This window comes from Diadema antillarum, unplaced genomic scaffold, assembly GCF_040938485.1.
Source record: "Diadema antillarum isolate AM-2024a unplaced genomic scaffold, OU_Dant_1.0 seq00002755_RagTag, whole genome shotgun sequence".
NCBI classification, from domain to species: domain Eukaryota; kingdom Metazoa; phylum Echinodermata; class Echinoidea; order Diadematoida; family Diadematidae; genus Diadema; species Diadema antillarum.
The window spans coordinates 1-25,658 of NW_027273352.1; the positions used below are offsets into that span (position 1 = coordinate 1).

Genomic DNA, 25,658 nt, shown 5'->3' on the forward strand with positions numbered 1-25,658 from the left:
TGCCAAATTTCGTCGTGACTGCGCAGTCGACGGCCGAGATCTGGGGCCTGGGAGGCCCCCCCCACTCTATCATCTACCTAAATAGCCCGGCCAAGTTAGGGTTAAAGTAGTGAATCAAATCAATACAAAAGTATGGGTCAGGAAAGTTGTCGATACATGGAAATTTAAAGACAAAAATTCACCATGCAGTTGCTTAAAATCTGAGTAAAAAAAATATGAAATCAAAAAAGTCAGGTTTAAGAAGGATATTCTGTGCAACAATTCTTAAACATCAATCATATATTTGCAGCAAATAAGATAAGAATTAAAAGATTGATAGACATATGAATTCAAAAGAAACATTAGCAGTATGTCCCAAGCACAGTGAAAGCTCTTTTAAAGCATGTGAAATGAAAGGTTAAAAAAGCAAATAAATAAAGTATTCCTTACTGTTTCCAACAAAATTCACAACGGCTTTATACCCATTTTTATTGCTTCTTCAGGGGCGTTATAACATATCCAAACTCAAACTCAAACTCAAATAGCTGTGAATTGAAGGGTTTCAATAACAATGAGAAATGAAAGAGAGCTGGAATGAAGTTGCATGCTGCAGGAGACATCTGATTGGCTTACCGGCCCTCCGTCTGCCTCATCCTCTTCCTGATTGGTGGATGCAACAACCAATTAGAGAGAAGTAACAACATACTCTCAGCACAAATACTACAGTATTGATTTGTTGTAGCACATTGTGGACTTAATCAGGCAAGGAAAGGTGGGTGGGGGCAGCAGACAAAATGCTACACATGCTCCTCATTGATTTAAAAAACACACACACACATTTTATGCTTACTACATGAGAACTATTGTGAAAAGCCCATGTCACAATGCATTTAAATTGAAAGCATGCTTCCTTCATGTGTGATACCTTTCATGACTCAAAGAATTAAGCCTAATATGGAAACATTACTATTTTGTATTTTGAAAACAAGCTATAACAGCATAATTTAAAACAAAGTTTAAGTGGTCCTAACACATTGACATTGCGACATTGACTAATATCCCCTCTCACTCTCTCTCTCTCTCTTTGTACATCATGTTATCAATCCAGGTCTATTTTGCTGCAGTCATTCAGACTGTACATGTCCTTGATGAATTGCTTTGTACACTGGACAAGTTCTGATTTATAGATGCAATCAAACCAGTTTAAAGTTATGTTTTATATACTTACAGGAGAAACTCCAACAATTGAAAGATTTGAGCCTTATCTCTGACCTCAAATCTAATCTATCCAATAATTTTGATAGCAGATTGACTCACTATAGCTTACCACCGTCGCATCAAATTCATTGAATATGCTGAACAATTTCCTCACATGTGGACACTTGTACACTAGACTACAACCCTGTGACCTACAAGTATTACCTCATAAGCAAAATTCTATCACTTTCTTCTTCTTTTTTGCATGGTCATATAATCCTACATAAATTCCATTGACCTGCCTTATATCATAAGGTTATCAAAGTAACAAAGACTGGACAAATTGATAGATGGGCAAACAACCTGATAAACAATTATACATGAAGCAGGGAACATTTACTAATAGCAAAAGCAAGCACTAGTAGCATGACAATTTTATCTGGCCTGTGATGGAAGTAACGGAGTACAACGTGTATGAGATTGCAGTATCTGTCAGCATATTCATTGCTTAATGCAAGGTGCCATTTTCTGGCATGCACATGCACAAGAGCACAGCATGTAACTTGAACAAGCCAAATGTCTTTGTTCTGTTCATTCATGCACACATGTACAATAGCAGCTGCATAACAGAAGGCAAGAAAAGATAGGGAAGGTTGAGGAGGGATAGAAAATAGAGGAGGTGAACACTGTGGGGGGGGGGGAGTGAGGTAGGGCAGAAGTAGTGGATTACTTTTGCTATGATTTTTTTTTTTTTTTTTTTTTTTTTGCGCTATTCATCCTTGGAGAATTTTGTGTGTTACTACCTTCACAAGATTTGAAGAAAAGTTGAGAACCTGAAGAATATATGGAGGTATAGTAGAGGTACAAGGAGAAACTTTGCAAAGTCAATCATGTCATCATGTTACTTGGCATTAAGGTAAGCAAATATCTTATCAATGTACTGCAGAAAGAGAAAAACCTGTTAAATCTCTACCAGACATATAAGACTTTCTATAAATGTGTGCCAAGTGCATTGTCAACATAACCTAGTTTCCACGCCCCATCATAGCCAACCGTTGAAAGACGTAGGAAAGCAAAATAAAATCTGTAAGACTCATCTGAGGAACACCTGAGTTTTGAAATTAGACTAAATGCACCCCGCATGTGGTACCCCAAGCAAAGGTGTGTTATTGACAGTGCCTGGGCCCCCTTTCACCCCACATGTATCTTGGGGAATAAATGAGGATCACTTGACGTGTACCATTACTGCATTTCCTACTTCTGCAATTGATTTTCTATCACAATGAATCATGCACTATCAGGAAAATTAAGAAAAGAAAGGATTTCATTAGCTCCCTCCAAGGGACTACCCATGGAACTGCCACAAACAACCAACATACCATGAACTCGTCACACTTCTTGTGTTAGGAAAGCTGACATATCAGAGTTCCAAGACTTTTAAGAACAGTACTTTGGAAATCAAATGTGGGATATACAATGTACATACAGTCAACCTCGGATACCTCGAAGTCGTCGGGACTGAAGAAATTGGTTCGAGGTACGCGTACGTCAAATTTTCTTCGACTTATCCGATTTTTGTCGATGTTCCACATGGTATCTGTTACAGTGCCTACCGATTGTTTGTATGCTTGTCAATTGGATTTGAATCGACTTTAATATGAATGAATTGAATGTAAATCGATGTTCTTCTTTCATCAGTGTTTTCTGGTGGACAATTAAATGACTTATCACAATAAAAACAAAAAGAAAATACCGGCACGTAATCGAGTGCAAGACAGGGTTGCAGAACATGCGTGCTGAATGTACATTGTCGCGTCGGCGTAGGTACCCCCTCGATCACTATTCGTTTTTCCTCCTTTTCTCTCGTAAGTCATCATCTCTTACACAATATCCAACACAAGAATCACAGTCTTAGCTTTGCAAACTACAATTTGTATTAAAATTTTGCACAACTATGGGTGTACATGTAGCTCACCAAGACTGTTTAGGGCTACAGGGAGCGACGGCAATGTCGCACCGCTACGCTTTGGTCTTCCATGTGTCTACCAGCAGCACTAACAGTCAGCAGACGATACCATTAATCATTTCCAAATGTAAAAGCAACAATCAGTTATTTATTTTAGTATCATACAGAGCAGAATATTACTGTTATTCATTTCTAAATTTCCAAGCAAACATCCGACATTCGTTTTACTATCATACGGAGCCCAATATTACTGCTGTCCACTTCCAAAAGTGAAATGAATTACTGACAATCATTTTATCGTCGAATGGAGCTGAATGTTACTGTTTTTCATTGTTGAACGTCAAGGCAGATATCAGACATTTATTTTACCATCAAACGCAGCTGAATGTTAGTGTTATTAATTTCAAAATGTATAATAGCAAATATCCGACATTTATTTTAGCATCGTATGGAGCAGAATGTTACTGCTATTCACTTCCAAATGTAAAAGCAATCATGACTGATATTTATTTTGGAATCTTCCGGAGCACAATGTTCTTGCTATTTACTTTCGAAAGTAAAAGCAAACATCCGACATTTATTTAATCATTGTACGGAGTTGAATGTTATTGTTATTCATTTCCGAACGTAAAAGGGATCATTTGACATTCATTTTAGCCTATTCCGGAGCTCAATGTTATCGCTATGTACTTTCGAACGTAAAAGCAAACATCCGGCATTCATATTATCATCGTACGGAGTTGAATATTATTATTCATTTCCGAACGTCAAAGCAAACATTCGAAACTTATTTTAGCATCTTCTGGAGGCGAATGTTATTGCTATTTACTTTCGAATATAAAAGCAAACATCATACGGAGTTGAATACTATTGTTATTCATTTCCGAACGTCTATGGGATCGTTTGACATTTATTTTTGTATCTTTCGGAGCTGAATGTTATCCTTGTTTATTTCCAAACGCAAAATCAAATATCTGACATTAATTTAAGCACCGTACAGAGCTGAATCTTACTGTTCTTCATTTCCAAAAGTATAAGCAAACATCCGACATTTATTTTAGTATCGTATATATGGAGTCGAATATTACTGTTATTCGTTTCCAAAATCAAAAGCAATCATCTGACATTCATTGCAGCAACTTTCGGGGCCGATAGTTACCGCTGTTCATCTCCAAAAGTAAAGGCAAACATCCGACTTTTTTTTTGGTGGCCCGACGTGCGTTTTGGTGGCCCGGGCCACTGTAAGTGTCGAGCCCTGAATAAGTGCAGCACAGTACATGAAGGATGGGCTACTTGAGTAGTGAGTAATATTGCAAGATCAGATTCCGGCTATGGCTTCTGAGGACAGTGCTATTACTGTAATCATAAACATTTACCGAAGAGGATTGTTCGCATTAAAAAAAAGGCTAAACAATCTTAGGGGGCCTTGACGATTGTGCTAGAAAAGAAAAGAAAAAAAAAAATACCGAAAACTCATAAAAGATTCAAGTCAAAACAGGGGTAAAATACATGATGATTTTTTTTTTGTCTGAAAATCGTAAAGCGTATTATTCCGTTACTTCGAAATTTATCAGAATAAAATGTTGTTAAATCATATCTATACTATTCTTTATTATGCTAGGCCTATACTTCCAGATCATATACCACACTATTTTCATAATCACATTGCTGGAAAAAAAAATATTCAGAGCTTGCGTTCTCGGGGGAGAATTAATGAAACAAACTTCGTGAAAGGAAAAAAGTGAAAAAAAAAAACACTAGCGGGAGATTGATGTTTGGACAGTGGACTGTGATTAATGCCAAAGATATAACTGTCAACACCTAAGCAGGTGCGCCATGACGGTTAAGAAATGTACGCGCACGGCATGACTATCACGATCGCAAATCAAAACAGAGTGGTCAAAGAAAGATGATGGGCAGAGCGTAGTGCTATTGTAAGCAATCCATTTGTACGGCTGCTATATGCATACCGTGTACGTGTGTAGGTACAGTAGGTGTTGGGGATTTTCCTTGTCTGCTGTGTACCGGGTATTTCTTTGAGCGCATGATCGTTCTGGGGCTCAGAATATTTACAATCGAGTGTGAAAAGATTTGTGACATGTCTTCGCTGTCCACGCGCGCTTCATCGGAAATGCTGAGTGATGTTTGCAATTTCAATTCGAGCAACATGCTGGGAAAAACAATAAGTTAATTAAGATCGGGACATGAGATTTCCCTTCGAGGTAACCGAACTTTGAGTTAGTTTTTTTCGAGCTACGCGAATTTTAACACACAAAAACTCCATAGGAACAATCGGGACTTTCATTTTGTCTTCGAGGTAAGCGATATTCGGCTTATCCGAGTTCGAGGTATCCGAGGTTGACTGTACTTACAAAATGAATGACTTGATGTCCTCACCCCTAAAAATAGTTCAAAATGTGATCTTGAACATGTACTCACCGTACAGTGCAACCCCTCCTCACAATACCCCTCCCTCATGAGCCTTGTTTAGGTCACTGCTTGCATATTTACAAACAGCTCTGATTCATATATATACATATATACATGTATACTGTGGAATATACACAGATGAAATGACTTGGCTATAGTTGATCTGGACCTTGAAGAAATGGAAGAAATCTAAACATTTGGGTCCTTGGGGTCTGCCCAAGAGCCCACAATGAGGCACCTGTATTATTTGAGAAATGTTTGTCTCCCTTGCCCCCATAAATGATTCCTGTCAACTTTGGTTCATTCTGCTTAATTTTAAGTAACCATGAAAATGTTTATTCCAACACAACTGGACCACATCCCAACATGATTATTCCCTAAAGTGCTGAGGTCACTGTTGCCACTAATGAGAACAACTTATACGTCAGTCCACTGGACAATTTAAAAAACCAAAAGGCTCTGCAATAATATTTTGTATTTCTAATAGCGAAGAAAGGTTTGAAGTTTACAGTTGGGCGACTGGGTGTCTGTTCATGACAGCCTTTTTGCCAAGGTCCTCTCTCTGTATGGTGGTGAGAAAATGAGGGCAAATGAAGTGAGCTCAGCTGAGTTGGACAGGACAAGGGCCTTTTGAGATCTGATTTGCATCCTTATGTTAACAGCCTTTTAAATTACTGACTTTTGCTCCCCGAATTGGGGAGCAAAAATAGACCAATCTGAATGTCTGTCTGCCCTAGCCGATTTGCATACGGCGAATACATGCCACAGACCTCCACTGGTGGTCAGTGATGCATGCAAACAGGCTGGACAATGCCAAGATGGAGGATGTGGGGAGCGCAACATTCCACTGGGTGACTGGCGCCCAATAATATAACTACTAGTATTCAGTAGGGTTCATGTGCCATGAATAATAATGTGTGAAGCAGATCTCAAAAGGCCCTCACATTGTCGTGCTTAGCTGGGTTCACTTCACTCACCCATTATAGCCATGAAACAGCGAGAGGGCCTTGACAAATAGCTATGGCTAAAAGGGATCTATCTTCATCATTTGAACATCTCCTGCCCCTACGAATGATTCTAGCCCATCCTCTTGGTTAAAATCTAATCATGAGTAAAAGAAAATGGAAGACAGAAGACAATGAAAGCATGAAAACTTTGGCAAGGGTAAGATACAAAGAAAAAAAGCTACTGGCAAGAACTACAAAAGTGGTTATATGTTAAGGAAAACCTTGGAGTTCATTTTAAGAGTACAACTGTTTCAATACAATAAATCACTTTTATTAAAAAAATCCAGTAGTATAATTCTCCTTAAACAATCTATATGAATTTTATATTCTGCATAGAGACAGACACTTAGCATTTTTTTTTCCCCTGATATACAGGAAGTTGTAAAGTGCAGTCTCCTATATGATTATGTGCCATTTAAGAGTAAATTATCATCACATTCTCATTTGCCAAAATGGTCACCACAATTACTCAGAACTTCCCCCAATAATGATAAATATTGTTGGTGATACTCTTTGAAAAAAAGAGAGAAAAAGATTTTGTCTATGAAGACTGTGTATTGCAGCAAGCAATAAAGACAATATGCATAATGTAAAAAACATGCATAATGTAACTAAGCATAGTTGCAGGGATCATTCATGATATATATCTATTTGACAAGACAATATCAGCTAGCAAATATTGGGGCAAATCTACAATCTCTGCTCCTTCGGCAAAAAAGAAAGAAAAAAAAAAACTAGAAATGTCGCTATGGCGACTGGTATGCCTCCGCCATAATGCATGGTTCTCCCAATAGGTGTATAGTGCAATGTCTATACAATGTGTGATGACAGTTTCACATAACTGGCAAAATATTGAAATGACAGGTTTATCATAAATGTCTTGAATGTTCACTTTCCTTGAACTAGGTTTGCTATAATTGTCTAAAAGTGCAGGCACATGTACTTGGGGAACTGAGGATTTCAATTGACTTTTGACTGACCCTTTTATAAGTTTATGCATTGTGTAATTTTCAAGGTATGAAGAAAAAGTGTACAATTACAGTACAGTACAGAATAGATTTTTTTTTTTTTCATTTTAGCCTGGCCTTTAACCCTTTATGTTTGACCTTGCCCTTCTGGCAGGAAATTTCCCAGAGAATCTCCATTAGGTAATACATGTATAAGGGGATCAAGTTTCAAAAAAACAATCCTGCAAGCATTGCATATTAGTATATGAGGGAAAGAGTGAAATTTTGAGGAGTTGACCTTGACCTTGACCCCTGACTATTGACCCATGACCCCTAAATTCCCAAGATAATCCCTGCCAGTCAGTACATGCCTATGTACCAAGTTCCATGAAGATACTTGTACATTGAACCATTTGCAAGAAAAATGAAATTGTAACATTTTCACTTGACCTTTGACCTTATGATATGAAACTGTCTCTGGATAATCTTTACACAGTAGTACACATGTCTGCACTAAGTTTCAAGAAAATACCTTTGGGCATTGCGTAGATATTGGGAAAATGGCAACATTTTTAGCATTTGACCTTGACTTTTTGACCTTTGACCTCTTGCCAATTTCACTACAAAACTACTCAACTAAATGCCCCATCATACATCATCCTTGGACCAAGTTTAGTGAAAGTTGCTTCATCCGGTTTTGAGTTATCACATAAACAGATCACATTTTAGGATTTGACCTCTGTCCGATTTCACTCAAACACCAATCAATCAATTGTCCCATCATACATCATCCTTGGACAAAATTTGGTGAAATTTGCTTGATCCAGTCTTGAGTTATCGCATAAACGGATACAATTTCATGATTTGACCTTGGCCTTTGACCTTTAGCCTTCAGCCGATTTCACCCAAAATCTATTCAAGTAATTGCCCCATCATACTTTATACTTGGACCAATTTTGGTAAAATGCCAGTCAACATTACTCAAGTTATCGCGTAAACAAATGCGGACGGACGTACGGACGCACAGACGTACGGACGGATGGACAACCTGAAAACATAATGCCTCGGCACCACTTCGTGGCGGAGGCATAAAAATGCTCCACATCAATCGTAATATCAATATCTACAGCCAGTATTTAATATGGAGGCCATGTATCATATTTTCCTGTTAATTTCACAACTTTGCTGGTAATCACTTCTGAGTAAAAACTTCAGCATACTAGAAGAGGGAAATTGAAGGGAACTGGAGCAATTAAAGTGCTACATGTAGCTGGATGACTCTATCTTATGTGAAGTAGTGCCTTAAATACTGCAACAGAAGTATGGTCATTCTCTGCATGGACATGAAATTACCTGATCTCGACATTTGACTTTGATGATTGATCACAGGCCTCGAATTAACCGACGGCCACCGACGGCCATGGCCGTCGGTGCCCCTCTCGTTGGCCGCAATGCCTTTTTTTCCTTGATCAAAGTTACGGAAAAAAGTGCCCTTTTTCTTGTGGCTGTGGTGCCCTTTTAGAATGAAAGTTATTATTTATGACGTATAATATGCCCTTTCTCAAAGTCTACACTTTAATAAGCTTGAACAACTTTCCTGATCTCAAATATCATACCTTCAGTTCACTCGCGTCCCAATACATATATCTGATTCAAACTCAAAGTATCTTTCCGAGATACGAGACGACGTGTAGAAGTCTACGTACATGTACGCCCGACCGGCTTTTACCGTCCTGACTGCCTCCGCAGTGCAGCGGCTATAGAGTTACTAGCTAGGCAGCGGCGGCGGGCCGGAGCAAGTGGTCGCAAGCCATGCTAAAAAATGCCAGGCCTGTCGGACGGCTGCGAGCATTGCCATCTCTCTCGCTCTGCATTCATGCCAGCATGCTCAAAGCAAAATGGCGCCGGAAGTGCTCCAAAGCGAGCGCGGCGTACGCGTTGAAAACGTACTGTACTACAGAACCTACATCGTATTACGTATGGCCTACTGCCTAACGTCGTCTGCTGCAGAGAGATCTTATGCGTGCGTGCGCTGCTGGAGTGTAGCAGCACAGTCTATAGCATACAGCTCTATCGGGCATTCACATCACGTATAAACACCCAACATGCCCTTTCCAATGTGGCCTTGGTGCCCCTCTGACTGACTTAAGTGCCCTGGCCTCTTGGAAAAAGTGCCCTTTTCTAAATGGCCTTGCCCCTCCAAAATCCTATTTCAAGGCCTGTGATCACTATACAACATAAGGCCTATGAGCACAACAGGAAATATTTTCCCATTAGTTCTCTATACAGTATCATTCTTAGCAAGTTATGAGCCACTGCATTCAAGACCTGAAATTATATCTAGGAAATGTTTGGCCAAAGCTTAACTAGCAAGTTATGACCCTGACCTCTTACTTCACACCTCAAACACTCCAAACAGATAATTGTCAACACATGTCCGTTCTTCCTGCAAAATCACATTACCACTTGATTTTCCCAGCTAATAATTTCCACAAAATGTGAGTTTTATCCAGAAGTTCACAAACCTTTGTCATTTTGACAGTGCATATTATCACCATATACACCTAAAGATGCATTCTCTTCCAAATATCAATAACATCCACATTCGAGGGGATTTTTTCAATATCATATAGATAAGAACTAGCTGTGGCAATCAGAAAAGCTAACGCCTATAGTAACAGTACGGGGCCAGAAAATTGGATGACAAAAATCCTCTGGGATGCCAACATACAAGAACAAGAACAGAAAACATCCATTCAAACAGTCACAAACAGCAAACATCATTGTCTCTTTATGTCTAATTGCTTCTCTGTAAATGCAGTTTAAATTGAAACGTGCAACATTCCTGTATCATTCCCATGCCTATCCTTACCACAATTGTGTAAATATCATCTTCATAGTCCTGAAAAATTGTACAAGGTCAAAACTCATTAATCTTTTCTTCCATGACAATAATTACGTGATTCCTTATTTCATCTCATGGCAACCACTCTTGTACTCTGCTTATTCTCTTTTGCTGGACAACCTCAGTGAAAATTTTGTAAAATATTCTATAATGCCCGATAACGGACATTTTGAAAGCTAAGTAAAAGTTAAATGAGATGCTGGTAAATTACACCGTTAAATCAATGCCAGTCACCCAACCGTTTCTGGATAATTGTTGATCTATACCTACACAGAGGAACATGGACTCTTGCTTTCAGCCTCTTGAAGAATTTAACATGTTGGAACATTTCTACACACTTGAAACTAGGCCTCATCATCACAAAGAAAACACACAAATTCAACATAAACTGCATGCACAGTTACTTGTATGAATGTGTTGTGAGCTAACTACAATGATACACAGGTACATACTTCAATTCATGCAGAGGGGCAAAAAATACAAAACAAAAGATTATTGGTGCCATGCAAGCTAATATTTACCAACTCACGTGTGGGAAAAGACTATATAGTATTAGATGTTTATTGTCAACTTGAAAGAGTTACAATTACTACTTGAAAATCAGTCTTCACAAACCTTTGGACATTTGTCACTGACTTAAACATAATGATGACTGATAACATATACAGCGTGTCCCAGAAAAAACGAAACCGAGTTTCATTGCAATTTTTTGGGATCATAATCATATATTTGTTTTATGAGATATGCATGAATGGAAAGATTTATTTCTCTTTTTTCATTTGATGCACAACTCATTGTTCATAATTCATGCATGGCTGAGTTAGAACAATAGAAAGTAATACTACTAAATTTTCATTTGCACGAGCAAATCGCAACTTTGGATGAGTTTTTTTAGGCTTTTTCGGCAATCCTTTGTAAAAAATGAAATCATGGCCTTAATATTCATTCTTTTACCTTTCAAATGACATCTCATGCGTAAAAAATGATCTACGCCTGCTCGAGGAAACCTAATTTGAAAATATGCTTCCATTTTACTCAGAAAGATGGATAGTAATTAAGGAGTCAGTTAGCTTTCCCGACGCCTGCCCGACTTGGCAGATAACAATGGCCTTCATGCTTCAATGAATTTACACAAACATGAAGAGAGGGGTTAAAAGGGAATGTTAGAGACGGTTCAGAATAGGGTCGTAAATTATGATCCAACCACAGAGCAAGGGTGTTCATCAGCAGAATGTGAAGGGGGAGAAAAGTAAATGAAAAAGCCTTCCGAGCCCTCCCCCCCCCCCCCACACACACACACACACAAAACAGAACAAAACAGAAGACGACTTTCTGTCCTACACTTGTACCTTTGAAATGTACAAAGCAAGTTCAGTGATAAATAAAGTGAAAAACCCTCTCTTTCTGCTTCCCTCCCCCTTCAAAAACTTCAAAACCCTGTCACTAATGAAGGACTAACTACACGTTAGGGAGATGTAGAGAGGAATGAAAACAGTGAAATAAGTTTGAGGTATAAAATCATCAAAATGTGTATCATTGTTTTACGATTTCACGTAGCCATTGGACTGTGTGCAGCCTGAGAATACTCACGATATTAGTCTTTAATTATTGGTTATGTCTCATAGCTTATTCTTAATGAATGACAACAAAGGGCTGTCCGTCTCATACAGCATCCTCTGCAAATATCCCCCCCCCCCCAACAACATTCACTGTAGCACTGCGGTTATTTTGTGTGAATTCAATGGTGCAGATGAGCCCATTGTCTAATGCTATGTCGGGAGAGCTGAATGCTTGTTTTCTTCGACTATCTGTAGAATTGGCTGAAATGAAGCATGCTTTCACACAGATTTTTCTCAAGTATGCGTTATTCATATTTGACGCGTAAGGTCTCATATGAAAGAAGAAAACATACACATTTGGGTTAAGAATTTCGTTTTTCGAAACCGTAACGTTAAAAGTCTGAAAAATTCACTTAAAGTCAATAACATCCACATTCAAATGAAAATTTGGTAGCATCACTTTTCATTGTTCTAACTCAGTCATGCATGAACAATGAACATTAAGTTGTACATCAAATGAAAGAAGAAAAGTTTATCTTTCCATTGATGTATAGTTCGTAAAGAAAATGTATGATTTCGATAGTAAAACGTTGCATGGAAACCCGATTTCGTTTTTTCTGGGACACGCTGTATATAGCAGAAAGAGAGAGGATTTTTCATTTATTATAATGCATTATTGTCATTATTTCAGTCTGGCTGTTGTACCTCACAACTCACCCCTGGTGTCAATGCTTGAAACATATGAAAGACTTTTGATTTACACAAAAACAATCAGACCTTTTTGGTCATGAGGCAATTTTGTATGAATATTACAAATGTTCTTCATTGGTCCATCATAGTTCTAAAATATGTCATGTTCTACATGGCAATATATCACATGACATGCCTAATCATTACCTGGAGTTTTGAGGACTATTAAGTGTATTCACAACATTCCCAGAAAACAGACTCAAAGGTAGAAAATGGGGAGATATTACAAACCATCTGACATACAATACTACCCACACTTACAGAGCCATCTTCCTCATCCTCATCTTCCTTGAGTTTCTCCTTTTCCCTCATGTGGTTTGCCTCGTTGATCATAGTATTCAAGATGGACACTGGCTTTGCGTTCTTCACGAATGGGTGCTGGTTATATCAAGCGAAAGAGGAAAGAAATGGAAAAATTTTGTAAGAACACTTCACAAATTGTGCTCCACTACTGAAAGTACAGACATTCTACACTGTACATGCATGTCTCACATGCCTTTTGTTACACTCTTGCATCTCTATATGAAGAACTGCATCTCTTGTAGACACATTGTACATCCAGGGTGTGAGAGTACTGGCAGAAAAATGTCTGAATGACCTGAAACTTACAAAGTTGTATGAATTTTAAGCGAAGTCTGAAGTGCATTAAACTGAGTGAACATTTCAGTGCATTAAAAAAAAAAAAAAAAAAAAAAAAGGATTTTTGGATAGGGTAAAAAAGTCTGAAATTAGATCAGACTCTGTACTGTCACATCTTTGGAATATGCATTCATATTTTTGATTCCCTTATATCGTACGATCATCAATCTTCTGACTCACATCAAACCAGCAGCTTCTAATTTAATTTTTCTGCAGCATGAAAGTGTAAACATTATGGTCAGGAACATCACAAACCAAACAAAGCAGTTAGAGGTTTGAGTGAAATTACAAAATAACTGAAAAACCTTTACAATATCTCCATGTCAGAGAGTCATGAAAACAGCATTCTATCAACAGCTGGAATATACTGATTTCAATCAAATACTGATGTCACTTACTCAAAGCACTACCTTAGGTTATCACTTACGGTTTAGAGAAGATTCGTAAAGATTCCTGTAATTGGAACATTTTTCTGTTCCCCCCAATGGCATTGTGCTCTAGGGGGATTCCAGGGTGGCCGGTGGGGAATGGTGCATGTTTGTGCAAATATATATTTCATTACCTTCACAATAATACCTACCAAACTCTGTGAAAATTTAACCTGTTTTTAAAAGAAGAGGAAGAAAATGTACAACTTTCATGGAGGCCCACATTTGGATCCCCCCCACTCCCAGGGCCCAAAGGAAGCACCCCTGGATCCACCATTAACGAACTTGAATCTACAGTGATCAATGTATCTTACTCATAGTTTATAGCGTAGTATCCATAGTCCTATGGCAAAAACAAAGTCCTTGCCTGGAGACCACGATGCTCCATACTCTACCTACAAACCTGTAATAAGTCTGTGGCTGTTGCCCTCTCCTCTGGGCTTTTGATGAGGCATTTGGAAGTGAAGTCAATGAATTCCTGAGACCACTTCTCGGGATCTCTGAAGGTTGGGGGTGGCTTGGTTGGTATCATGAATATTGCCTGGTAGCACACAGTTGAAACACAGTATATTAACTAGCAATTATTTTAGATTGTAGAATTTATTTCTGAGTTGCTCCATTCCAATTTTAAATCATGGTGTGTTGCATCACTACTGCATTGAAACTGGTAAAATCACAATAAAACATTGATTTTTTAATACACAAACAATGCACAGACATGAGCAGATTAGCTTTTCAATCATTTCTGCACACATATCCATAGAATGAAATGTTTTAGACAATTGTGAACTTCATTCCACACGCAAACAGCCCATCCCTCATCTGACATTTAGATAGGAACTTTGAAATTGGCTGACTGATCGTTGTCATGCAAAATATGTTGTACAAGATATCTGCAAGATATGTGATATTGTTGTAAAACAAGAAGGAAATATCAGTGCATAAATTATCTTCTCCCATGATCATATTTTCTGCATCTATAAGTATTTCCCATTTAATGTGGTGTCATATAAACAAAGATCTATTATTTATCAATTTTTGAGAGTTCATTAATAATACAAGTGTGTACATACCCTTCAAATACTCCTAAATTCATGACATCAGCTCTTACAACTTATTTGCTAAGCCTGCTCAATTTCAATTGATGTCCAATTTGGGGTTACTGTTGATATTATTTGTTTTGGTTTCATATGTGGTATTTAGTGTTTCTTTGTAAAGGACCCTATCATAAAAATGTCTAGATTTAATGAGCCCCCAATCATAAATACTTGTGAAAAACATGAAATTAATACTAATGCCACTGTTTGCCCTCAAGCTCAAATATTACGAAGCCATTTTCTTCATGTTTTAACACTATCCATCAGATTTCATCCATAGATGGCATCATTAAGAAAATGCAACAATGGAAATGTGTAGAAGAAAGCATTTGATGTTCTCCAACACGTAAGGCAAATTTGATTTGATGATATATCATGAAGCTAAAATAGTGTAGTTTAGATATACATTCAAATGCAAGAAAAGAGATATCATGTATCATACAATACCTAAAAAGAATATAGCTACCTAATTGGTCAATTGCCCATCACGTGACATTCAGTTGAAAGTATCACTGCACGCTGTGGTTTTCAGCCGTGCAATTTTGTTTGATCAAAAATGGATAGCGCATGATGTCACCAATTTCCATTGACTCCCATGTTAAACTCAAGATTGACTCAAAGTTTTTGTTCCATTGCACAACTCTGATGTCACAAAAAAAAAAAACATTTGTCACACGGACTGAAGAATTACAAGCGCGCTTTATTAACAAATGCTTACTTTGTCTCTCATTTCTGTAAACAACTCCAACTGATTGGTTTTGCATACATACGCACACATACACAGTGGCTGGGATTGTACAGCTACTTTTTCGCTTTCAAGGAAAATGGTTGCCATTTCTGTGCTAAATTCAAGAATCTGTCTGGACCATATCTGCTCAAGTTTGAGGCATTGTATAAAACAAATGGTGTATGGTCTTTACTCATGCAATGGAACAAGATTTCGCACTCAGTGAAAGATGAGGCGCACTATTCAACTTGGCTTCGCCTTGTTGAATAGAGCGCCTTTATTTTTCACCTCATACGCAATCTTGCACAATCGCACTCATGACCATTAACTATTTGTATAGTGATACATTGACTGCATGATTGTTCATTACAGCTATGAGAAATAAAGCAATTTCTTACTGAGACCACAAACCCCTCCTGCTAAAAGAAAGAACTAGTACTACTTTGGGTAAAAGGTGAAACATCCCCACCCTCATTGGGTGAATCTCTGCATAAGGTGGTTTGCCTTCTGCCATCTCCAGTGCTGTGATGCCCAGTGACCATATGTCTGCCTTGCAGTCATAGCCAATCTCCTGAATGACCTCTGGTGCCATCCAGAATGGGGTGCCAATCACAGTGTTCCGTTTGGCCATAGTGTCCTAGCACAGAATGGAAAGGGGTGACTGTCATTTGCAAATGGGTATAAAATGAGTTCTCCACCACAACGTAAATACTTTATTAGCTGCTTCAGTACTACTGTGTGTATATCAATAATAAATAATTCTCTCTTATTATGGCTTCTGACAGGATATAAATGATTTTAGTGTTTAATTTGAAGATTCTTCTGTTTGGTTATATCTTAATTATTTTCTTCTTTTTTTTTTGGGGGGGGGGGGGTGGAAGGGGCTTATCTGCCTGTTGAGTTTATTCAACAAAATGCACTAAAAGACAAACTGATTTTGACATAACAGCCATAAAGTGAAAGCCTCAGCTTGACTTTCTTTGTGTACATCTGGGAAAAACTCATATACCAGGCAATACCAGTTCACATATCTGAAGGCAAATAAGTCAACCACTGTACCAAGGTATGCTATGGGTGTTACACTGTACCCGCCACAATCATACGGTAGCCTCATGCTAGGTACAAAATACACTTCATATGTTGCGTCTGCAAAATATTTTGGTCTCCAGTTTTTTTTTATTCTCACAAGACACTTTTTCACCACATATCCATGACTTTAAATTCATATTCTCAGACAATGAAGTCAGCACCTCAACATGAATTCCAGAAATATCAGAGTATTGACAAAGTGAACTAGCAAAACATCCAAGGGACAGCAAGAGCTACTCTAAATGGATTACAGGATGTGTGCTATAATATTCTGACAATGAAATTGTGTTTACAATTTGATTGAATTCAGACATACAAGGACATACTGCTGTCACTGCAAACACTTTTTTCTTTGACTCAGGGAAAATCTTCTTTACAATGTACACTAACTTTGTTCTGGGACACTATAGCAAAGAACACTTTCAATTTCAGAGCTCCGACAGCATGGTCACTAGATGCAATGAGTGGAAGTGACTGTCAATGTAAAAATCCTTTCATGATAGACTTTTGACAGTTACCTGATCTTACAAAAAATATGTAAAATAGTCTCCAAATTCCATGTAAACTATAAGTTATTTACAGCACACATGGTCCATAAAAAGTATGACAAACTACAATTTTTGCTGATCCACATCCATGATAATTGACATGGCTAAATGTTCATGTGATTTAGGAACAAATGTAATATGAATATGAAACAAATATGGTTCAAATTCTGGAGTTGGACTTACCGTGAGCTGTCCTGCCACACCAAAGTCAGCTAGTTTGGCATTGCCTTCGTTGTTGAGAAGAATGTTACCCGCTTTAATGTCTCTGTGAATCTTCCTCATGAAGTGGAGATACTCTAAACCCTTGAGTGTGGAGTACAGGATGGTTGCTATTTCAGCTTCGCTTAACTTGAGACAAAGGAGGAAGATATGGGACACAAAGAGAGAATAAGGTAGCATTTTTTTTTATCATATTGACTGACACACGCAAAATGTCATTGAGACTCAGCTAACATTTGCATCTGATTATGATAAACTAAAATGGGAAGGATATTTTTAAAATCTCCCCTGACTTCCTGCATGACAAAATGAACAGATAGGCATAATTCATAGAATAATGCATTTAGTATACTTAAATGCATCCAATATGCAATCTGCCCTGTGAAGGAACGGTTGATACAAAAATGTATTTTGAATTGTGACTAATGATGACAAATACAAGAGGGACAAGTTAAAAAATATTACATAGTGGTGGAGACAAGAGCAAATTAAACTTACCGTTTTATTTCTCCTCCTCATGATATCTGACACTGACCCTGCTCCACAATATTCCATGACAATCTGCACAAAATCATAAAACACATTTAAAATGCACTGTGTGTAAGTAAACAGAAATGTAGATTATTTTGTTGCAGGTAATAAACAAATTATATGAAATGCCTTTCAAAAGTTAATGAGTAATAAAATAAAATTCACTGAATATCGTCAATTACAGAACAAAGACTTGATGACAAAGGATGTTATTAAAAGACACTGGAAGAAGTAGAGTACTCTTTCCATTGCAGTTTTCAAAATTTGAAAAAAAAAAAAATTAAGGAAATGAAAGCCTGAAAGATTTTTTTTAAATGAAACCCCCATAACATGCACTTGGTCATGAAATGTCACTAACAATATCATATACATGTACATACATTTTGTATCATAACACATCATGAAAGCAACCATTGTGCAAGAACAGGCAAAAAAAAAAAAACCTAAATTGTTGTCAGTTTTAAGATTAGCAATAACTATCCCAGAAAGTCAATAACAGAGCTTGAAGAAACTTCCCATCACTTCTTTGTATATCAACATGGAACCTTGCTGCTAAGGTTTGGCAGGCCATTGTATTTTAACCTCAGTGATCATGACAATAAAACATAAATAAATAGTGCCTCTGGCAACACTTTGTGGTGGAGGCATACAAAGAATGGAAGCTTGTTATGTTCAGGAAACAGAAAGAGAAAATCAACATATTTGTTTACACACAGGTCAGAGCATTTACATGTGTTTATACAATCTCCTTACCCATAGGTCTGTGTTCTTGAAGTAGCTCCCGTAGTATTTGACGACATACGGACTGTCACACTGTTGCATGATGGAGATTTCTTTGATAATCTCCTGTAAGTCTGTATCAACAGGAACTTGTTTGATGGCCAACACTTGGCCAGACTCTTTGTGCATAGCCTTGAAAACGCTGCCATAGGAACTATATTTGGTGAATGTACGACAATCAGGGAGGGAAGAGAACATATTGGTGACATCTGCAACACTGGTTTATGATATAATAAGTTTATAAGGGAATTGGTTAGAAACAAAATATCATAATAATGCTGACGAAATTACACATTCATGGTCTGGTATATCTGTATGACAAATTCTGCAATAAATCACATGTAATATTGTGAATTTTTTTAGCAGTGCAGAAAGCTCTCTTGGGCTGTTTTCTTCCACTAGACCCTGTTCAAATGAAGAAGAATTACCATTATATACAGCAGCTGAATAATTTTCCTGGCATCGCATCACAATTTGCTATGCATTTTTACACCATTGCTACACAAACTAATTTTTGTGTAGCAGTTTTGTGTAGCAGTTTTCTTCCACACACGTGTACAAGATACCATTTGAAATATTGTTCATCAGCCAAAACTGCTCATCAAACTTGAGTTGTAAAATTATTCCCTGTACAGGATATTGAGACTATTAAAAAATAACAAATCCACATTGTACATGGACACCACAGTGTACATCACATCCTAGGATAATGTGATTTTAAAGTTTCTCAGGGGTATAAATAATGTTTACTGAACGGACAATTTGATAGAATCCACTCACAATACACGTACGATAAATGCTGAATATGAGTTGTACGCAAGAAACAAAGATATTAAAGTTCCAGTGGTTTGATAAGCATGCATTTACTTGCTTCCACAACACACAGGTAAATTATACAAATTATAAACACAATACATCCGTCAATGACAAATACAGTCCAACCTCCATTATCTGGCCATGTCAGGATCGATGCCTGTCCGGATAAGCGATTTGGCCAGATATGGGAGAAACAATGGGTACGAGTAGGCTGCCCATCCAGAAGTAGAGCCTACGTAGGTAGCGTACCTCCTAACAGAATTTTAATTGTGCTCACTTACTTACTGCTTAAAGGCATTCGGATAATAGAGAAGTCCGGATCAGAGATGGTCAGATGCAAGCACTACTACACTGTAATAGTGTTTTTGCTAGTAATTTTTGTGTTGCATATATCACATGTAGGAGTTGTTGTGTGTGATAACGCTTCTCATACCTGACATCTAGATATTGACTACTAATGTCATTTTTCCTGCAATATAAAAGGGGGCTGGTGGTGTACATGGAAGGATACATGTAGGAGAGCAAAATACTGTTTGTTGTTCGTTACAGGACAAGGAAAATACTGACATTTTCTTTCATTGTATATTCACTATTCAATCAGTTCTTTTTTCCTTGTAGATTTACTTTATTGTGCCTTCAGAGAATTCTCAAGATCAAATTAGTACAAGTGTAAGTGCTTGATTTTAAAGTTTCTCACCCCTCTCCAAGTTTCTCCAACAGGTCAAATACCTCCTCTGGTTCCTTGGTAAGATTATCTTCACTCAGTCTTTTCAACATACTGCAAATTAGAGAATATACGAAGAAATATTCAACCACAAATTATTCAGCATGTCTCGGTAAAATGTAATAAATTTAAGCAAAGCACTTGTTACACAGTATACCAATGATACACAGGTCTAAAAGCATCACCAGGAATTGTGTGCATAAGGTAACTATGGAATGCTTAACCCACCAGATGAGTGAAGCCACATACAATGTAGGTTTAGGCTAAGTTCCATAATTATCACATGTATGCATGCTGTAAAGTACAGACACATGAAAAAGATGTGCATCCTCTGTATTATAGAATGGGGGACAGTTTTTGGTTTTTTTTTTTCCCAGTGAATCCATTTTTTGATCATATACAAATGTTACCTGATTGGCAAATGCACTGGATGCATTACCTTTTGGCTTGCCACAGACAAAAACCCACCATCCAGTACTTTACACTATGCTTCCAGTAATTACTGTACTGGATGCAAAGTAGTTTACGGGATGCATGATTTGCTAATCGAAGGAAAAATTTCACACATTAAAAAAAACCCAACAACAACAACTGAAAAGAAATGGGGAATGTGAAAACAATAAAGGTTAAAAAAAGGAAATTCTTTTTCTCAGTTATTTGAGGTGATTTGGATGTGTTTGTCTCTCTCCTGCAATGACATGATCTATGAATGGCCCTATACTGAAAAAAAAATAAAAAAATAAAAATGTAACTTCCATGCACATGAGACCAAATAACAACCAAAACCATAACATGGATGCAGAGACTCCAACTCTCCCGTTTTCGACGGGAGATCTCCCGCCGAAAACCCATTTTTGCAAAATGTCCTGTTCTCCCGTTTGGGTTTTAATTTCTCCCGCCCTGGCTCTGAGTCTCCCGTTCAAAAGGATTTCTTACTTATTGCTATTGTATGTTGCAAAAAATAATCCTTATATAGCACCAGTGAGCATCTAACCCTGGGAACTTCACGCTTCGCACACATAAACTTGGAGTCTCCCGTTTGCTAGGGGTTTCAGGCGGGAGAATCTCCAGATCAGAAGGTGCTTTGGGTTGGAGTCTCTGTGGATGTTTCTCAGGTACTCAAAACTAATATGTATACACTGTATATACAGGGCTCGACATTAACGGTGGCCCAGTGGCCCGGTGCCACCAAAAACGCACGTCGGGCCACCCAAATTTCAGAAATGAAGAATTTGGTGGCCCAAACGGGCCACCAAAATATAAGTTAGTGTGGAGCCCTGATGTAAATTGGCAATGTCAATAACATATCAATCTGTTGTAAAACAAAATTTTTTTTTTTTATGATGTGCTTTAACCAATACAATTTTGACAAGGCACATTACATGCCTTAACCCTAAAAAGACTGGGGGGTGGCCTCCCTCGACATTTCGCGTGATTACTCAGCAACACGCAATGCTCTCGCCGCGATGCTCTATGACTTTTTTCTTTTGAGTTTCCCGCACATTTTGACACCAAATTTGTGACGCCCGGGGGTACGGTTCTGAAGTTACATAACTTTTTGTACATGCACGTGAGACCGAAAATGGCTCAAAAATGTGATTTTGTGTACAAAGTACTGTATGCAAATTGAGTTTTATCACATGGTTCATATAAATATGCTTATTTTTATTCTCAATGGCTAAAATCAATTTGTTTTAGTAGTATTATGCTTCAAAAAGGGTCTGCCACAAATTTTGCTGAAAAAAACAACAAAAACAAAAGGTCCAAAAAACAAAGAAATAGATAAGAAATTCATAAAACAATAAAATAAATAAATTAAGTTTGATACCGAATTTTTTTTCAAGTACATTTGCTAAGAATGCTACAAAGAATATCTGGACCAAAAATGAGCACTTTTGGAGCTTTATATACTGATTTAGATAAAAAAGTCTGATTTCTCGCATAAATTAGCATAATTAATCAAAATAAAATAAAAGAAGACTATTTTGGAAAATTTAAATATATGATCTTGTAGATTACATCGCACACTACCATTGTGCAAATTTCCGCGGCGATCGCGCGATCCACGGCCGAGATCTTAAGGGGGGGCCCTTTAGGCCCCCCCCCCCCCCAGTCTTTCGAGCTACCGAAATAGCCCAGTCTTTTTAGGGTTAAGTTATTGACAACATCAACAAAGTACTTGTTTAAGTCACCCAGGATATTCATGAGAAATTGTAAATTCAATACTTCCCTCAATGAAGTAAGGAATTCCTATTAGATTTTTTTCCTATTTTTTTTGAAGGCGACCATCCATCCCCAGTTATATTCTTTTTACTGTTTTAACCCTCTCCTGGAATATATAATTTCTTTCTTTTTTTTCAATGTAAACATGGTTATGACCTCAACGGACAAAATATCATTAATACCCTTTGTGCAGACGAATAAACGTCATTATCAAAGTAAACAAAAAGTATCAGTCCTATACAGATACACATTTTATCAGAATTCAACTCTCACTCTCAGTTCATGGGTTTATCTCTATAGTATGCAAAATGTTGAAGTCTGTTGATTAGTATAGTATATGTGTAATATTTTATATTTGTATATGTAATATTGAATTAGATACATCGAAAGAAGGTTTATTACAGTTTTTAGGACCACGGATATTTTTTTTTTCAATGGGAAAGTAAATGGAGTTTTTTGATTATGTACAAAACGAAATCAGAAAACAAAAAAGCAGAATATCGACTGATTATTGGTCCGCCCGGAGTGTGAAGTTTCTATAAACGTCCGATATACATATATATATGAAAGAATTGATATAAATGCTATAATGATTGTTAGTTTTAAATATTATTGTTGATACTGGCACATTAATTTCATGGATGTTATTTGTGTTGTATGTTCAATGTGTACCTGCAATTATCTAAAGAGATAATTGACCTGGTTATGTATAAACATTTTCTTGAATAAAGAAATGATTCAATCAAAAAATCTGTAGTGTGACTATAAAATTTCTCACACACTACATTTACTAAAAATTCTACTTCTCAGTCCTTGTCTTTATTTTATCTGATGCTTGTGCACACTATCAATGCTACAGCTGGCCATAGATAGTGTGCGCAAATGGCTTCTCATGGATCAATTTCATCAAAGAAGCTATAGTACAATACAAATTGTACATTAGTTCCATGGCAGTCAGCAGAATGAGGAAATATTAAATGATCTTGATACAGAAATATCAAATGCTTTAATCTTCAGTTCAGATCTGTAGTATTCACTGCAAATCACATACAGTATACCTGCAGCAAATGAAATCTGAAATTAATACATTACAGTGTATATATTTTTTATATACTTAAAGGGGATGGCTAGTAACTGATCTGTGGGAATCAGTGGGAATGCTGGAGGATGATTGTTCCAATCCTTATGGGATTCATTTAAGAGTACAGTCGATATATCTATTGTTGTGTGAAAATTATTTGCTTCAGAATGGTCTCATATTCAAGTAATGTGCAGTTTAATGTTTCCAGGTTAGCGTGCCTGGTCAGTGACGGGGCATTAAACTGCACATTACTTGAATATGAGACCGTTCTGAAGCAAATAATTTTCACACAACAGTAGATATATACTCTTAAATGAATCTCATAAGGATTGGAACAATCATCCCTCAGAATTCCCACTGATTCCCACTGATCGGTTACTAGTCATCCCCTTTAAAGGACAAGTTCACCTTCATATACATTTAGGATTGAGAGAATGCAGCAATATTAGTAGAACACATCAGTGAAAGTCTGAGGAAAATTGGACAATCCGTTCAAAAGTTACGAATATTTTAAGTATCTGCACAGTCACTGCTGGAAGAGAAGACTACTACAGTGTATGATGTCACATGCGTACAACTATATATAACGAAAATAAAAAGAGAATTTCACAAAACTTTACTTTTTGAATAAAGTGCACACTTCTTCGACTTGCTACTGACGTATGTTAAGGGTAATATTATTCCCCCTGCCTTCTGAAAGAGAGAAGTCGAGTGTTCTTTTGTTATGCGAGAAAAATGGAAATATGTTGAATTTTCTTTATTCTTTCTTTATATCGTTGTACTCATGTGACATCACAAGCTATAGTAGTCTTTTCATCCAGCCGTGACTGAGTAGAAACTTCAAAAATTCATAACTTTTTAACGGATTGTCCGATTTTGCTCAAACTCTCACTGATGTGTTCTACTAATATTGCTGCATTCACTCAACCCACATGTCTAGGAAGGTGAACTTGTCCTTTAAGTGCACAAACTGGCTTTTTTTCCTGTATACTGTGAGTGCATAATATGTATCACACTTTGGGTGTCCATTTTAACTGTATACTGTAAAGAATATACCTTGGTATGCTTCTGCTAACTGTTAGAGTCTAGTATTTAAAATATCTCACAATTTGCCTGAAATTTAACTCGTGAACACGTAAAGAAAATACTCTTAATTCACAAGCGCACATTAAAAATGTGATTTGCGGTACACACTCCAAGATAACTAATTCTGCTTCAAACGCGTGGGTTATTTTGCCGCACTCGGTTGCGCCGTAGTTTTGAAACCAACACCCCTACCCTATTGACAATACATGTGAAATGCATATGTACATGCAATGCTTTTTGAGTGTGCATTTATAATCTATGGTATCATTATTTTGCTGTTGATCTTGTTTATTATCATCGGGTTTTTCACTATTCAGTAATATTTACACGCTACACGTGTATGGACATCTTCAAAATCCCAGTAGCAGAGACTCCCAACTCTCCTGCTTTCGACGGGAGATCTCCTGCCAAAAGCCCGTTTTTGCAAAATCTCTCGTTCTCCCCCATGAGATTTAATTTCTCCGGCCCTGGCTCTGTGTCTCCCGCTTAAAATCATTTCTTACTTAGTGTCATCACATATCAAAAAATAAGCCTTAGATAGCACGAGAGAGCAGTAAGAACCCAGAGCTTCCACTTTAGAACCCCAGCCTAACGGAATTCCCGCTTTGCGCTCATGATGTGCGCGAGCCAAGTTGGAGTCTCCCGTTTGCTAGGGAGGGGTTTCAGTCGGGAGAATCTCCCGATCAGAAGGGGCTTGGGGTCGGAGTCCCTGCAGTAGTGAAGAATGAAAACCACTGGCACTGCACGCAGTCTCATGCATGAAAGTTCGTTCTTTACGTGCAGTGTCATAGAGGGCTGTCAGTTTCAATGTGCAGTGTCGATTAGACAGAAGTATCCATCTGTCCGGAGGAGTCTTTTTTTGTTATTTTATCGCTCTCCGTAAAGCCAGACGCCGTCTCTGCGGAACATATCCCCGACGACCAGATGTAG

The 25,658-nt window shown here is 37.5% G+C and overlaps 1 protein-coding gene across 1 annotated transcript; it reads right to left on the minus strand.

Moving 5' to 3' along the window:
- Positions 1 to 359: 359 nt before the first annotated feature.
- Positions 360 to 20,414, minus strand: LOC139715091 (serine/threonine-protein kinase 4-like). Its single transcript, XM_071626709.1, has 8 exons — positions 20,312 to 20,414; positions 18,772 to 18,952; positions 17,986 to 18,048; positions 17,452 to 17,616; positions 16,101 to 16,268; positions 14,211 to 14,348; positions 13,002 to 13,118; positions 360 to 639 (listed from the first exon to the last, which is right to left on the minus strand). The coding sequence occupies exons 1-8, from the start codon at positions 20,389 to 20,391 to the stop codon at positions 517 to 519; spliced, it is 1,035 nt and encodes a 344-aa protein (XP_071482810.1). The 5' UTR covers positions 20,392 to 20,414; the 3' UTR covers positions 360 to 516.
- Between the last annotated feature and the right edge of the window lie 5,244 nt (positions 20,415 to 25,658).

Excerpts from the sequence above, each read along its gene's own strand:
- LOC139715091 (XM_071626709.1), bottom strand. The coding sequence starts at position 20,391 with ATGTTGAAAAGACTGAGTGAAGATAATCTTACCAAGGAACCAGAGGAG. Across the intron at positions 14,349-16,100 it reads CAGAGATTCACCCAATGAGG|GCAATATTCATGATACCAAC; the intron begins GTGGGGATGTTT and ends GTGTGCTACCAG. Across the intron at positions 13,119-14,210 it reads CAGCCACAGACTTATTACAG|CACCCATTCGTGAAGAACGC; the intron begins GTTTGTAGGTAG and ends TGATATAACCAG.